General features: G+C 44.4%; 1 protein-coding gene across 4 annotated transcripts in view; it reads right to left on the reverse strand.

The window, feature by feature from the left end:
* PAX5 (paired box 5) overlaps positions 1-17,283 on the reverse strand; it is a 223,819-nt gene that overhangs the window by 188,196 nt on the left and 18,340 nt on the right. For 2 of the 4 annotated variants that reach the window (XM_030567762.1, XM_030567763.1), the window contains exons 3-6: positions 13,383-13,580; positions 7,812-7,876; positions 5,774-5,863; positions 3,022-3,150 (exon numbers count right to left, since the gene is read on the reverse strand). In XM_030567762.1, the coding sequence (XP_030423622.1) occupies positions 3,022-3,150; positions 5,774-5,863; positions 7,812-7,876; positions 13,383-13,580 (482 nt within the window). The remainder of the gene's footprint in view (positions 1-3,021; positions 3,151-5,773; positions 5,864-7,811; positions 7,877-13,382; positions 13,581-17,283) is intronic. The other 2 variants (XM_030567764.1, XM_030567765.1) reach the window with 1 other exon arrangement.

Genomic DNA, 17,283 nt, shown 5'->3' on the forward strand with positions numbered 1-17,283 from the left:
GTTAAAGACTGGTGACAGCTGCTAAAAAAAATGTCCAGACCGAGAGGAATAAAAAAGGCAAAGAATCCTACTGTGTGCTGGATGCATCTTGCAGAGCTGAAGAGCGAACTCATTGCATTTCACTGTCCCAGTCAGACAGAAGCCTAGATCAATTTACAATGGTTACTTAGTCAGTGGCTCTGCTTATCACAGATCTATAGACAGACAGACCCCTCCCTCAATATTGAGAGAGACATATGTCAAAAAACTAAGTCACGAGAACCTTAACCATGTAGCATTGAGCTCCCAAAAGTCAATCAATGGCAAAGTTAACTCTGCCCCCTTGTGCATATATATTACTATACAGTCCATCATTAAACCATCACATTTTCCTCTTCCTGAAATAATACAATATAATATGATTCCATTATTCTAGAGTCTCCAATACAAAAGCAGGGCTTCTTTGTACTACTCGGAGTGCATTTTGAGTGCTTAACTGTGCGCAGGTGACAATCGCTTAGTGGGGGAAGGAGGGTGTTAATGGAATATCCTAGGAGGAAGAGGGGATTAAGACAGAAAAAAGAAATTCCATAACGTGGAACCATTTAGCTAGACACTTACCAGAGCACCCTGTCTACCCCTCTTAACGAGTCTGCAGGAGGGAGTCCGTTAGCTGTGTGGCTTCAGTGTGCAGCTGAAGATAGCAGTACTGCTATTGTGGATTGGCATACCGGGGATGGGTAGCCTTCTGGGTTTGAGCCTTTCACAGTCACATTCTCAATCTTTTCTCTGCAGCTATGAGGGTTTACTTCTTATAAATGAAATCTGAGACTCTCCTGTGACAACAGGAGCTGGGGCTTTAGAAGAAATTTATGAAACTATTGTGATATCCCTGTGAGAGTTTGCAACATTAAGACTGCCGCTCTCCAAAACCCAAGGGGCTATGCCGCTTTTCCCTTAATGCACTGCAGAAAAGGTTAGCTCAAAGTTTTTTAAAAATCACGTTTCAGCACAGATCAACCCTGTAAAATGTCGGCCCCAAAGGAGAATGTTTTGGAAAGTTACAAGTGACTGGAAACAGGGCTGTAGGATGGAGATTCTATATTTTCTGTCCTGGTTCCCATATTGCTTTTATCACCACAGTAGATGGTTATACATCTTTAATTAACTACAGATTTTGCTACTGCTCCTACTATAATGCCAATATTTATTTGTATAGTTATGACCTGATTTTCAAAAAGTCAAGTGTGTAACTGCACATCTAATTAATGTGCACACCTACTGCAACTGCATGTACAAACTGAGTCTTTGCACCCATGCAGCCAGCCACAGTCTTAGTGAAATCTAGGCCCCACAGAGGTCAATGGGAGTTTGCAATTGACTTCCATGGTCCCAGGATTTAAACAGCCCTCTGCACCTGACTGCTTTGTCCAGCCCTGGGAACGGCCACACGCACTCATTGTTTCGACCTGGACAGGCACTCCGGGCTGTTTAAAAGTCAGGCTCGTTTTCTGTGTGTACATACAAAGAGTGGAATGAATTGAACAGGAGAATAACTGGCTTAAATGTCCTGTCAGGCTCTTTGGAAGGCTCAAGGCCACCGAGAAAACACTGCTTTTTCCCTTCCTGCCCCAGAGTTTACAAAGACTCCAGGGTCATTTCTCACCTTGAGGTGTGTGTGCAAATCCCATGAACAGGGCAGGCTCATGGCTGGCAGAACAGACTCCTCGTCAAGCACTGCAGTGTCTGCACTTTGTGACCACCGTTGCACAAAAGCAACGACTGTAGTAGTTTAAGAAGCAGGGGTGGCAACAAGTGGGCAGAAAGAAAACAAACTAAGGCCTCAATCCTCCAACCATTCCCACATGCAAGTAATTTACACATGTGAGATGTCCCAGTGAAGTCACTCCCATACAACGTCTACAGGATCAGGCCCTAAACTTGCCCCAGGGAGTGGCTGCCATGTTCTCCCGATGGTATTTCCTAACCTCTGGAACTCCTGTGGTTAGATAATAAGAAACATCCAACATTTAGTTGGGAATTGGTCCTGCTTTGAGCAGGGGGTTGGACTAGATGACCTCCTGAGGTCCCTTCCAACCCTGATATTCTATGATTCTATGATTCTAAGGAAAAAGTCGGTTATAATTTAAGGCATCTTTAAAAAATTCAAACTCAGAATATCCTGTCTTTTGTCCTAAATTATCCTTATTTTTAAAGGTAATGCAACGTGTTCATCAAAGCGACATCCAAGCTGCAAAGTGACATTGAACTATGAACCTTAAGAAAAATGCAAAACCTACAGGAAATGATCCATACAAAGCAAAATCAAGCAGTCTTCAGTACAACCTTCGCTGTCAAAAATCCCACTGATGTCAGTGGGAGCTGGGGCAAAGGAAACTGTTCCTATAAACCATCCCGACCTCAGACAAGTCTAACCCACCTCGTTTGTATTTTATTTTTTAACAAGGTGCAGTGTTGTGCCATCGTAATAATGTATCTTGCCATTGGCACTGATGGGCGGGAAGCTTTCTTAGTTTAGTTCAGTTTTATTCTTAAGTCATTGATAAAATGCAATGCATCCCAAGTGCTTTATCATATCTGAATACTGGCACCCAACCATGGGACCAATCCTGCTTCCATTCTAGCTGCCATTGACTTCAAGTAGAGCAGGGGCAAACTATCTGGGCCTGATTGTGATTTCACGTAAACCTGTAGCAATCGGAAGAAACTCCATTGCCATTGATGGAGTCACACCAGCATGAAAACCTTGCACACACAGGCAATGTCTCCTTAGCAACACTGTTGTCTCAGTACCTATCTCAGCCCAACTGGCCAGGCACTAGCACTCCGGTAAAAACAGTTCCCACATTAACAGATTAAGTCACAAAAGCAGGTTACATGGACCCATGTCAGACACAACTAGATATGGTGAATTCTAAGAAAGTGAGTATTGAGGACAATAGCAGATAGAGCATCTTTCTAACGCCGCCCGACCCTTTTTCAGTACGTGCTACCCACCAAAGAGAAAATAGGCCCGTTTACCTTCATCGCGTTTGCGTTTGTTGCTTTCAGCACTGGGGGATGTAATTCCCAGAATTCCACTAATGGAGTAGGAGGAGCCTGCGGAGTCAGTGCTCACTGTCGAGACTTGGGTCACGGACCCCGTGGAGGCTGTAATTAAAAGCAGAGTAGTCAGCGTGCAGACGAACATGAAAGCCAAAGCCTGCCCACAACTCTTGCCATCCCAGTCATCTTGGGACCACTTTCCACACCCTCAGCCACAACAATTTCATGTGATTCTGCAGTGCCCCAGCTAAGAAGCTGAATGGTCATGCCTGTTTTGTTGTGTTTCCTCTGACACATGAGTTTTGAAGAGGGGCTGATGGAGCATAGCTTGTGGCAAACACACAATTGCCTGCAATAGGGGCTTTGTGTGTGCACATGCGATAGGATTTGCAGACCCTCTCACTGAGATGAAAGCGGTGATGGAGCAGTGCTGGGCCAAGAAGGCCCCACTCCACATCAGCCGTAGAGCATGCCCCAAATGGAGGACCTGATTAAAATGGGAGTCTGGCAATCACGCAGGGAGTGGGAAGGAGAAGCTGTCTGCAGGAAGGGAGCCTTTTAGGACCTTCTGCAACAGAGGAATCCATAAAGGAAGGACCTGGACTGGACCAAGGCCTGATGGGGCAGCCAGGGCCCTGACCATTTTTCTCCAAGGGGGAAATCACTGGACATTGGAAGGGAACTGGGCAACCCCAAGTGACTTTCTCAATCACTGTGACTCCTTGAACAGCCTCCTCGAGGAGGGGGCAGAGGGCTGTGATCACATCTGTTGTGTATTTGGTTGCTGTGGTAATAGAATCTTGTGTTGCTATGGACCATGCCCCAAAAGGAAGAGTGCCATGGGAGATAGGAAGTGGCCCAGGGGAGGTTGGTCTGGGGTATCAGCTAGAGGGGATGGAAACACAGCCTCCCCCCTTGCTCTGGACCCAGTGGAGAGGGAGGGCCTGGGTCTCCCAACCCTTCACTCTGCCCCTAGCCCAACCGGGGGTAACCCAGAGAAGGACAGACTATAATTTGGCCACTAGGCCCTCAGATTACCTACAAGGCCCCCAGGACTCTGAAGACTGTTGAGCCGTGGCCACTCAGTGAACCCCGCTCCAGCAAAGAAAGCAGCTTTGGGCCCTAGAGTAACCCTCAGGGCCATGCTCCACTCAGATTGCTTCTCTTCTATCAGTACCACGGTGGTTCTGGTTCCTGGCATCCACTGTTCATTAAAACCACTGGCTGGCAGCAGACTGTGCTGCCAAACCCAAGTGTTCAGAAATCAGGAGTCAGGCCCTCAAAATCATTAGATTTACAAAATAATAAAAAAGATGTGGAGTCCTTTTTATTTGCCCCTGGGTGTCAGAGTGTTGAGGGGTCGGGTCTCAGCCTTTTCTCTCCCACCGTGTGGCCTAGAAGCTTTCTCCTGTTGTTAATGAAAGCTGCGATTCTCAGGCCATAATCTGATTCCAGCAACTCAGACATTACGAAAAAGACCAAAGATTGTGAGAGTTATGAAAAAATAGTTGGATCTGGCAGTGGTGCCATGAGAGAGCTGAGCACACCGCCTCTCCTTCTGACACAATGTTGCATCACTGGTTCATTACATGCCCTTGTCTGTCTGTCTCCATCTGTTCTCGTCTTATTCTTCTAGTGTATCTTCTTTGGGGCAGGGACTATTCTTCTCTTTGTGTTTGTACAGCACCTAGCACAACAGTCCCTGACTAGAGGTCCAAGGCTCCAATTAACAACAACAACAACAACTACTATAATAACATATGGAGATATACCTATCTCATAGAACTGAAAAGTCATTGAGTCCAGCCCCCTGCCTTCACTAGCAGGGCCAAGTACTGATTTTGCCTCAGATCCCCAAGTAGCCCCCTTGAGAATTGAACTCAAAGCCCTAGACTTAACCGATCAGTGCTCAAACCACTGAGCTATCCCTCCCCTATGGCTGAGTTTGCCCTACTGTGTTTGTCTTAGGGACCATTGAAGGCCATTGAAAAGCAGTCTCACTGCCACACCCATCAAACACCTTATATATGCACCTCACAAATGTCAAAGCTCATGTTGTGCTTTATCTACTGTTTATCTTTTTTTTAATTGGCTCGTTCTCTATACAATAAATGTAACATTACATATTGAGCCATTAAATAAGAATCTAGTGTGATATGGAGTTAACCTGAAGCCACAATCCAAGCCTGCTGATGTATTATTAGTGGGGGAACCACAGGGTGGGTAACCTAACTGTCGGAGTGCTTCAGTGAGCCTTTTGTATTAAACCCTTCATCCTGACGCCAGCGACTGCAACAGGGGAAGAGGAGTCATTCGCCAGTATTACACAGAACACTAAATAGGAGGAAAGTATGAGGTGAGCACCCTGCTACGGGAACCTTTCGAAGAAGGATTACCAAGATCAGAAGACATTGTCAAAATGTCTGGTTATCAGTTTACAGCTTTAAAGAGGTGGAATGGCTTTGAATGGATAGGATAACTGTAATTATAATAATGCTTATCACTTATAGATTGCACTTTACATCTTCAACATGCTTTGCGAGCACAAACTGATTAACCTCCAACACAATTCCTGGGAAGCAAGTAATTGAATAATAACATCCCCAGTAGGGAAACTGGGGCAAGATGGTTAAGTGATTTGACCAAGGATGCAGATGGAAATAGTGCCCAAGCCAAGAGTTCGAATCCCAGCACTGACTCCCTCTGTAACCATGGGCACAGCACTTACCCTCCTTCCTGTGGTTTCCCCGTCCATCCTCATACACCACCCTGGCATGTGGTAAGAATGAGTCAATGTGCATGATTCGCTGCCTGGATTCTGTCAACACAAACAGGCAGAACTCAGGCTGCAGGTGGCCAGTGCTAGAGCCAGGAGGTAACAACCTACCTGCCTGCAAGCTGGGTCTGCCAGGAGCACAGCAGACAATGTGAGCAGGCACAGCTGGGGAGAGGATGGAGCGAAAGCCCCCAGGAGCTGTCCAGGACATGAATTAAAGCTGTTTCCCTTTGACAGAATGTCCCCGGTAGGGCAGGTGGGGTACTGACCTGTCCTACAGGGAGTGGCATTAGAGGTCAATGTAAATTTGGAGATGTCAGCCAGTGTTGTTGCTGTGGCCAACTGGCCTCTTTAAGGTTCTCCACAGCTGGCTCTCCATCCTTCCCTGGGGCCAGGGAAGCATGAGCATACACACATCCTTTGGCCCAGGGCAGTGGGGTGGGTGCAGGAGGGGATGGGCTGTCACACTGCCGTCCCACAGCTGCTAATCTCACAGTGCCAGCAGGGAGAGTCAGCACTCTGTTTGTGCTCGGCGGCCACAGCATCAAGATGAACCACCGAGCTTCCATCTATGCAGAGCAAAGCAGAGTCAGGATTTGCCCCATATAAACAAAGGCTCCTCTGAAGCTATCAGGAGTTTTGCTCCTGAGCTCACTGGTAACACAATCAAGCCTTAACCTATCATTCACGCTAGCTGCTGCTTTTCTTCAGCGGAGGCTCTTAGAGTCACTGTCTTGATAAAACGATTCCAAATGTCTGGAAATAGCAGTACGCCCAGGCACTTTCCAACTGAGTCTCGCAAAAAGCACCTCCCAGATATTTCTCAGTTTAACTTCACAGCACACCTGAGAAGTGAGCCTTACCCCCATTTCACAGATGAGGACACTAGGGCAGAGATTCTGCTGCCTTTCCTCACACTGAGCAGTACTTTATCCCACTGGGGCTACTTGCAGAATGAGCTACCAGACCCACAAGCGAGGTGCTTAATGGAGGTCCCATTTTGTAGCATCGATGGTAACAGAACCCAGATTGCCTAAGTCTTGTACCGTCACCCCAAGGCCATTTTCCCTTCCCTTTCCTTTAGCAACCCTCCATGGAACGCCTTGCTACTAAGAAAGCAAACCCAAGTTTAACCTCCTAGGGACTAGCTATGAAAGACAAATCTTGGTTCAACTGAAGTAAATAATGTCCGCTGCTCACTGCCTTCATTGCATTCTGCACATAAAGAGGCATGAACGCTGCAGGAAATGGACATTTCAGATGAGGAATGCTCCACCTTCTGATTTGAGTGAACATGCCTACAAAAGGAGAATATGCAATACACATGCAGTTGCCTAAGACAATGTTTAAAGAGATCAAAAATCTCCACGAACAAGAAAGTTGGACTGAGGCCACCAACTCCGTTAACCACAAAAATATATTAATCAGGGTTGCTGTCTCCCGACATGAGCAGCATCGGAACCTGGCTGGAGCATGTTGCTGTGGCCTGAACATCTGCATTAGGAAGGAGAAGGGAAGAGCAGGAGAAGAAAGTTTGGAAAGTTTTGGTACCTCTTCACCCAAGACTGCAAGTGCACAAAGAATTATAGAAGGGATGGTTGATAGAAGAAAAAAACACATTCAAAACTACTTACTGACTAATGATGCAGAAAATGTTATGAATAAGTATCCCTTTCTTGATTTATTACTTTAATTATCTGACTTTCTATAGATCCCCATTAGTGGGGAGGGGAGTTGGTTTAGATTTCAATTTTCTGTCTCACGGTGAAAGCTATTTATCATACTAATCAGTAAAATTCAAAATCTTTTAGCAGTATTTATAAAATTCATTTACCATGTTCAGCCCTTGCCAAATGACAAAGAAGGCACATTAGTACGTGTGCTGAAGTGTTTTATGCAGAATTATCTGTCCATAAGAATGATTAAAAGTTCTTTAGAATATTTGGATTCCATTATATTATTTTGTTCATATAAAAAAAGTTCGACTCACCTATGCTGTGACTAGAGGCTGGGACCTGCTGGTTGGGTGGTTGCTGTACCTTAGTCCGTATGATCCTGCATGTAGTTGAAAAGAAACAAATGGCTCCTTACTATGATGCATGCACACTGTAGAAACTGCAGGTAAATAATATCAGTGCCTGGAGAACATTAGAAGGTATTTTGTCCATTCAGGACACTTAGATGGTAAAGGAAACATCTTTTCCTGTATTATTCCACTGAAGCACAGTGAAAGTCAGACAGCTGGGCAGATCTAGGGCCAAATTTTCAAAAGTGCTGAAGACCCAGATCCTTAAAGGCATTTAGGAACCTCTCTGAAATCAATGGGAGTAAAGCATATGAGTAAAGCTGAAGATCTGGGCCCAGGTGAATTAGGAGCCCATGTTCCATTGAGATTTAGGCTGTTAAGCACCTAAGGCTTTCAGGTGCCTGAAAATAGAGGTAGATGCCTAGCTGGATTTTCAAAAGTGCTCAGGCCCCGAACTCCCATTGATTTCTGTAAGAGTTAGGCACCAACATATTTAAAAAAGCCCAGTAGGCACCTATCACCTATCTTTGAGCGCCTAAATGCCTTTAAAAATCTTTTTCACTTTTGAAAATGGGACTTACACTCCTAAGTCTCTGAGGCGTTTTTGAAGTTTTTACCCCAAATCAAACGGAACACTGAAAGCAACAAATCTTGGACCAAATGCAAGACATCAAAACTCAATAATTATCTTGTCATAACTGGACCCTCAGACCATCTTCTGGTCTCATTTACACCGGTGTAAATCTGGAGTCACTCTATGAATTTCAAAGGGGTCACTCCCAATTTACACCAGTGTTCCCAGAGAGCAGCATCTGTTGCAGTTGTGCATGTGGTGTAGGACTGATACAGAGACATAAATGAAAGGGTGTGTGGTGGCTTTTTGGAAAGAGGCCAGTTAGCAAGAAAGGCAACAGGAATGCGCTGGCAAAAATGACAGTGACAATGTATAAACGGGAAAGACACAAGGTGTGAGATATCTGCCCAGGACATAAATGGACATTTTGCCATGAACTTCAGTGGAAGGAAAATCAGGCCCAAATACTAACTGTGCAGTGGTGTTGACTCAGCTAAATACATAGTTCATTGACATGCTTCTCACAGTAGGTCTGTACATTTTATGTACTATTTTGACAGCATGCTGTGGTGATTACTTCTTCCGGGGCTATTTAACAAGCTAGATTCCCAGTTTATGCCTTGCTCTACATCAGTTTTTTGCACATTGATATGTTCACCCAAGAATGCCAAAACTTCATTCATGTGTAAAGTTATAGTGGGGGTCTGCATTTGTGTGTATAGTAAAAGGAAGAAGCTTAAAAATTATTCTCAGATAAGGGCTTTATCATTCAGACTCCTTTTATGTAAAATTAGTTTTCTGCAGAATTTTTATCTGTTCCCACTAGATCTTTTTCTATTATTTTACAACCATTCAGTAGTGACCACAATAGTAACAACACCTAACTCTTTATATAAGGAGTTTTTCATCAGGTCTTGCTGCTCTTTACAAAGCAGGTCAGTATCATGATCCCTGTTTTACAGAAGGGGAAACCAAGGCACAGAATGGGGAAATGACTCACCCGAGATCTCCCAGTAGGCCAGTGAGAGAGCGAGGAATAGAATCCCAGGTCTGGGTCTCCTGAATCCCAGCCCCATACACTAGGTACTTAATCACATGGCATTCCCATATTTCTCTACTGAGCAGAAATAGCTGGCGAGACATGCTCCCTAACGTAGGAACTGACTCCCTCCCTGCCTCTCCCATCAGGCCCTGAAAGCTGCAGATTGCGAAGCGGCCCCGGGTGCTGAGTTCTAATCACTACATTCCTGGTGGTGGGGCCAAGCTGGCCAGTGCCTACCAGCATTCTTTTCCCTCAGCAACAAGCCAGGACTTTTGGAGCAGGGGCCTGATCCTGTCTTACTGAAGCCAGTGAGAGCTTTGCCACTGACCTTAGTATGGGAGCAGGACTGAGCCCCTCAAGTGAGATCTATCTGCACGAGAGGGAAGGGGAGGAAATAACACTTTGCACAAGGATTTTGAGTTGTCAGAAGGAATTAAGAGAAGTCAGGGCCTTCTTACATGTAAATATCTTTATTTCTGGCAGGTTAACGGATAATAAAGCAGCCAGTGAGCCTGCAGATTACATGAGTGAAGCTAATAATTATTATTAATTAAAACTTATTGTCATGAATTTGCTCCTGCTGAGGAGTCTACTATGATTAATATTAAATAATATTATCAAGTATTGGTTGTATGAATTGAGGCTATCCCAAATTCTGAATTCTCTTCTACCCAGGTTCCTCTCCTTGGCCCATCACCATAGTATCTGAGTATCTTCTGGTCGGGCATTAATCAATGTGGCAAACACCTGGCAGGTGTTATTTGAAGCATGTTGTACTAGAAGGCATTCAGCTGTGCTATGGTGATGAGCACGGGGTAAGAAACTGCATAGGCCAGACTGCCTAGCATGCCAGCCAGCTCCCTCGTGCAGCACTGCTTTCACTGCAAGTAGCAATAGGCTGGCTCCTTCGTCCCTCCCTCCCTCCCTCCCCTGAAGCAGGGAGGCCAGGTGGAATGAGGATATAGCATGACTCCCCTTCATTTATTCCACATGTGGGCCGTGCAGCCATTGTCTATCGCTACTTACGACACAAAGCAGAAGCAAGAGCTTTCGATGGGAATCCAAAGTCAATGGATAGAGGGTTACACTTTAAAATCAACTATGTGATTTACAAACCCAGAACCCATTTTCAACCCCTCTAGGCACCTGCCTGCATTTTTAGGTGTCGCAATACCTTTCAAAATTGCCCCTGAGTCATTTTTGAAAATGCTCCTAAGTCACTTAGGTGCTTTTGAAAATGTTACCCTGTTAATGTTAATGTGCCCTGTGAACAAACATTCGCATGTAGGAACGTAATGTGCATAAGCGTATACTATATCTGCCCTGCGTCTGCACTGTGGCGCTCTGCTCATGTTGATGGTTTTCCCTAGTAAATTCTGTGCTTTACCATTTTAGAATTTGGGAATTGTTCTTTGCCAAGGGCTAGAGAAAAACAAATCCTGCATGTAATAGTTAAAACGAAATGGGGACTTTCACATTACCCTATGTATGTGCACCAGCCCCATGGCTCCTGTTCTGGAGCTGGGGTCGGAGACTGCTATGGACTATAGGTCCCATGCAGTGGAATGTCAGACGATCATCCTCTGGCTGGGTAGTCTTCCCCGAGGGCTCTCAGAGATGAACTGCTTTTAAAGAGACAGACCCAGCAAACCCAGTAACAACAGTAGTCCTTAACTACATGAGTAGTCCACTGACTGCAGTGGTACTACCTTACATGAGCAAAGATGTGCAGGGTCAGACCTTACTGCCCCAGCACAGCAGAGCATTTACATATATGCTTAACTTTAATCCTGTGCTTGCGTCCCAGAGAGTGCTGAGCTGAATAGGAATGGACGGCAGAATTGGGGCCCCACGTCTTTGGAGTAGATTCCCGACTTATTACCATATGTAGGGTTTTTCTTACATGCAATTGCAAGTCCTGAACAGCAGGAAGGGGCTGTAAGGTAGCAAAAAACGATTCTGCCCAATAAAACAAACCAATGCAAAAAGCTTGAATGCATTTCAAAGGAAGGTTCTGAGCCACAACTGCAGATGCATGAGAAGGGATGAGATTTCCACCAAATGGGGTGGCTTCCAAATCATGGCACAACTTTTTGACATGTAAACAGGATCACTCCATGATATTATTGGTACGAGAAATACACTAGGGTGGTAGAGAAGGCAACAAAAGAGTGAAATGTGAAAACTGGATTAAAACAAGTGAGAGGCCTAGTTAGGTTGTAATCTCTTTAGGGCAGGGAGTGTCTCTTGGTTATGTGTTTGTAGAGCACCCAGCACAATGAAGCCCTGACCCCGAAGGTCCAATAATTAAAAATAATAATCACACTACCAATGAAGACAATGGCAAGACCCCCACGGATTTCAGTGGGAGTGGAGCTGCCCTTCAGTTATCTGAGGACGCCAAGTATTAAGATTTTCTTTCAGCCCCCGGTTTCTGTTCTGTTTCTCAAACTCGTCTCTTTCTTGTCCAAATCTGTAAATCTCTCAGTATTACTGAATGCTGCTAGGATTTCACTCCAGTTAGGAAACTGCAGACACCATTCAACATTTTGAATTGTCTACCCAGTCTTTGCACTTATTTCCATGAATCTGTCACATAACATTTGATTTGGAGGTAAAGGGCCACCCATTATTTTTCATGTTATCATGTCAGAGATTATTAATACTTCAGGGGCAATTCCACAAGGGCATCCAGGTTGGGATCTCCAAACAGACACATAAAATAATATGGCATCTATTTATTACATGACCCTAGACACGCATGGAAATTTAGAGTTAGCTGCATTCTGGGGATTTGGATGAAATGTCATGAAAACTATGTTGATTTTTAAAACCAAACACACACACACAAAATGGATTCAAAGTCCAACACAGTCTTTGAATTTAAATGTAAAGGGGTTTTATGTCTACACCCTGTATCGTTAACTATGAAGAACCCTCTAAGAAGAATACTGCAGAGGATGAAGGGCTGTTGCTTACTATCTAGAATATTTAGGGGATTTGTATCCCTTCCATTAACACTTGTTACTAACTTTTGTCACTTTTCACAAGATGTTTCTCAACACTGTCATGATGAACACTCATTTTTCTTTTCGATGTGAGCTAGAATCTCATCCATCGTGCAAGGGAGTGCTGGCTTCCTAAATAGTTCTGCTTACGATTCATTTAGGTGGAGCACTTCGAAAAAAAGTAATTATACTTTGTACCTCTACAGGGCCCTAATCCTGTGCCCATGAGAGTCGATGGCAATGTTCCTGTAGTACAGGATCAGGCCCCATGGTAGTACCTTGCATGTGGGGTTCCTCAAAGTTCTTTTTAAAATTAATCAACTCGCCAAACACCCCTCTGGGTGGGTAAAATTACCACTCATTTTACAGGTGGATAATTGAGGCATATAAAAGTTACAGACCAGATTCCATCAGCCTTACTCATGGTGAGCAGTACCTTACCCCACTGAACATGAATCTGGCCTAAGGGAATCCAGAAATGCTCACATGCTCTAACCACTAGACATCACTCTTCCCACCCTCAGCTGAATCTGGATTCAAACCTTTTTTAGATCACCAGTAGTTCAGGTCACTGGTGGTCTCGATCTTATCCCTAGGGAATGTTTATATCCTGAAATCCCTTACTGCTGAATCCAACCCTGCGAGTGTGGGGCTCAATTCGAATAAGCGCGGGTCTTTCCCAGCAAAGGAACTGCAGGTCGGGAGCGGGATGCGGCAGTGAGGCTGCGTGGTGATAGCAATTGTTCATAATATGCCACACACTCGCCCCGGTTCTCAACCACTAGCTTTCATGGCTGCCCAAGTCATCCAGGAAACAAACACAAACTAGATTACTTGCAAATGACCCAAATGAGGAGATGCTGCAAATTCTAGTGGTGAAAGCCACTCACCGGGGCTGTCCAAATCTGTACCTGTTAATCGAGCTGACGCTGGGTACGGTGTCGTTGTCACACACTCGCTCGGCCAGAAGTCTGTCCCTGATCTCCCAGGCAAACATGGTGGGATTTTGGCGTTTATACTCTGCAATTTTTTCGACGACTTTGGGTGTGGCGACCTTTGGTTTGGATCCTCCAATCACTCCAGGCTTAATGCTCCCAGTCTCGTAGTACCTGGGAGAGAATCCAAGACAAAGCTTTAGTTACCAAGAGTTGACAGACAGGAAGGTTGGAGATTTACAGTGCGCACTCTTTTAGCACAATGCATCTCCAGTCTCTTCTATGATACATTTGCCCTTTCACTCACACTTCCTGACTACGTAGTACATTATCTCCCCAATGGATTAATTTATAGTAATTGAAAATGGGCCCCAGTATAAAACATATATTTTTCCATAACAGCGAGACAATAGAAACAATGCAAGATTAAAGGGCATGCTGAGTTCCTAAATTAACTGGAAATGTGTGTTATTAATCAGAGATAGGGACATAATAGAAACAAATCACATTCAGCACCATTATTTTTGTACTAAACTCTGTTGTAATAAATTACTGTTCAGAGGGAAATTCGCCATCATTAATGTAAATGCCTTGTCATCACTTCCCACCCACGTGAAGGCCAGGTAAAGTAGTATCATGACAAATATTTGCAGAGTACACTTGAAGTAAGTATGTCAGTGTAACATTTTGTTGTATTCTCTTTTCCAGGGAGCTATGGTTTCAATATCCAGTTCTTAAGGAGGAAACAAATATTTTCTCATCACTATTCTCAGAAGAAAGTAGAGTGGTTGGTTTCTTTAAATTCGTAGGGCCCGATACCATAATCTTTGCCCACAAATTGCTCTGTTGACGTCTGTGAGATTACTCATGTGATTAAAAATTATTCCAATCAGACAGAGTGGTAGGATCAGGGCCTTTAACAGAATTATATTAAAGATGCTGTGACAGCTGCTCAGCTGGTGTAAATGAGACCAACTCCACTTCCTTTAGTGGAGCTGCAACAATTTATTCCAGCTGAGAACCTCTTTTAATAAAATAAAAATAAAAACCTCTTTTTTTCTTTTTCTTGAAACAAAAGCTTGGAAAATACAGTAGAATCTCAGAGTTACGGACACCAGAGTTACAAACTGACCAGTCAACCACAGTCCTCGTTTGGAACTGGAAGTGCACAGTCAGGCAAAAGCAGAGACAAAGAAAGCAAATACAATATTGCACTGTGTTAAACTACTACAAAATAGAGGGAAATCAGCATTTTTCTTCTGCAAAATAAATTTCAAAGCTGCATTGTCCATGGTCAGTTGTAAATGTTTGGACACAACATTATGGTTCTTTCACTGTTATGAACATTTCAGAGTTACAAACAATCTCCATTCCCGACATGTTCATAACTCTAAGGTCCTACTGTGGCAGTTCTCAAACTTCATTGCACTGCGACCTCCTTCAGACAACAAAAATTACTATACGACCCCAGGAGGGGGGACTGAAGCCTGAGCCTGCGTGAGCCCAGCTGTCCTGGGTTGGAATGGGGGCCAAGGCCTGAGCCCCACTGCCGTGGCGGGGCCAAGCCGAAGCCCAAAGACTGCAGCCCCAGGCAGGGAGCCTGTAACCTGAGCCTACCATCCAGGATTGAAGCCCTCGGGCTTCAGCTTCGGCTTTGGGCCCCAGCAGGTCTAACAGCCCTGGCAACCCCATTAAAACAGCATCGCAACACACTTTGAGGTCCTGACCCACACTTTGAGAACTGCTGTTACTGTATTGCTTAAAGTGAGAGTCTTGTTCTGCCCACAGAGGACCAAGAGGAAATCTAAGGAAGAAAACAATCTCCCTAAATGCTAAGCCAAAAAGTTGTGCTGTAAGTGATGACGTTGTTCTGGCTGTGTAAGTCAACGATGCCATGCACTTTTTTACAGTTTGTAATTTTCTAAGACCAGATAAAGATAAGCCCAGAACTAACAGCAGAGAGACTGATACTTTCTTCCCTATCAGACCTGATTCTAAAAGCCCTCTGTGCTTAGAGCTCCCATTTCTTCATGGGTTCTACATACAGGGAGACCTTGCCTGGCTGTATCATCTTTATCAGCCTAAACTTGTTCATTGACCTTGGCACATCCCAGATTTTTAGCAAGATCTTTACTAGAACCCACCCAATAAAAACATATGTTCACATGATATATTTTCTCTGCAGCTACTTGACATCTGTGTTGTCTGAGGAAAAACGAATCTCCTAAAATCTCTGCGATGCAAAAGAGCATGAACATGTTATGAGACCGAAGTTTGTGTCTCAAGGGCAGTTGCATTCATCAAATTTCTTCTGTATTACAGGTTTAATCATCCTGCGGGCACTCTTCTTTCAGAGCCTAAAAAAATCCCTTTAATGGGAGTGACAAGATGATGTTTGCACCTGTTTTCACATGAATTTGGAACAAATGGTCTGTTCCACTTCTGTCTCCATGCACTCATTTGAGTACTAGTAATGGAAGGTGACGCACATTTGTGATGGATTAAACCTTTGGGCTGCCCTGAGTTGAGCCTAACAATGAACTTGAGGCCAGAAGGAAACACTTGCTCCCACCCCATACCCTTTCCTTGGGTGAATGATGAAATAATGGCACAAACATGTTTGCATGATGTGCCTAAAATAATCATGCCTATGAAAAATGACCGTGCAAACCCAACCTTGTAACCTTCGCTTATGCCATCCCTCCAGTGAGTGAAAGCTCCAGAACAGGGCTCTGGTAAGCCTAGTGCTACATTACTAACCACCCACAATTTTCATGGATCAAACAAAAAATGGCAGCATTTATAAAAATTCCTCTGTGTAACCAGTCTCCCTCTCTCGGGCCTGCCTGTGTGAACGATCACTGGTTGTTGCCCCTTGCTTACTGTCGCCTCCAGCTCTGGACAATCTAGCCGACAGGAAACTAGCCAACTGACAAGCACTTTGGTGATGCATTTTGGACTCTGCAGACAGACAGGCCCCTATGTTGCTGGGTAACAGTTTTGCCTCATTGAAGGACGTTGGCATAGAAGATAAGGGCCTGATCTGAACCCCATTAAAATCAATGGAAAGATTCCAATGACTTTAAAGGGCATAAAATGAGGCCCTTACAGAGTCAGCCCCAGAATAACTTAATCCCAATTTCCCTGTAATGCTGGGGGGCAACCTGCAGGCCAACTAAACCTCTAGAATTCCACAGAGCACTCTTCCCACCTGGATAGTCTATCTTTAACCTGGGGCAAGGCCCACAGAGACTACAGCTCCCAGAGTGCAATTCTCCCTCTCAATCTGGCCACAACCCCACACTAAAGACAGGGCAGCTGCAATCTGCTTGATTTTATGCAAATTAGATCCTGCCCTTGAGCTCCAGGCAGGTTGCCAATTCTCCCCTCAAATGGGCGCAGGGCAGACACCCCTGTTGTAATGCTCCGTGAGCGATCAGCTACAGTCGGCCTCCTTCTGCCACCATCCAGACCATCGCCCCAAAGGCTCATATTTATTTCCTTGAATGTTTTGTGTTTTTTTCCAACGTTTGACTAAAAACAAGCGGATTCAAAGACTTTCAGTTCCAGAATTTGGAACCGAATGTTTTTGCGTGGAGCCTTCCTATTTTTTCCCCACAGACAGCAGCTCCAATTACAGTGACATTTTACCCACCGTAATTATTAGTTATGAAAATAATGAGCTATGAAATTCCAATTTATTGTTGACAACTTAAATGACAAAACTCAGGAGCTGCTCTCTGAGCTCCATAATGCAAATATATCTAATGACAAATCTATTCAAATCTGAAACAGGAAAGTGGTTGGACTTTTCCGCGGTAGGCAAATGAGTTGCCTATTTATTAGCTTTGCACTGATACTAATAAAAATGGTTTGT

Source organism: Gopherus evgoodei, chromosome 6 (assembly GCF_007399415.2).
Source record: "Gopherus evgoodei ecotype Sinaloan lineage chromosome 6, rGopEvg1_v1.p, whole genome shotgun sequence".
NCBI lineage: Eukaryota > Metazoa > Chordata > Testudines > Testudinidae > Gopherus > Gopherus evgoodei.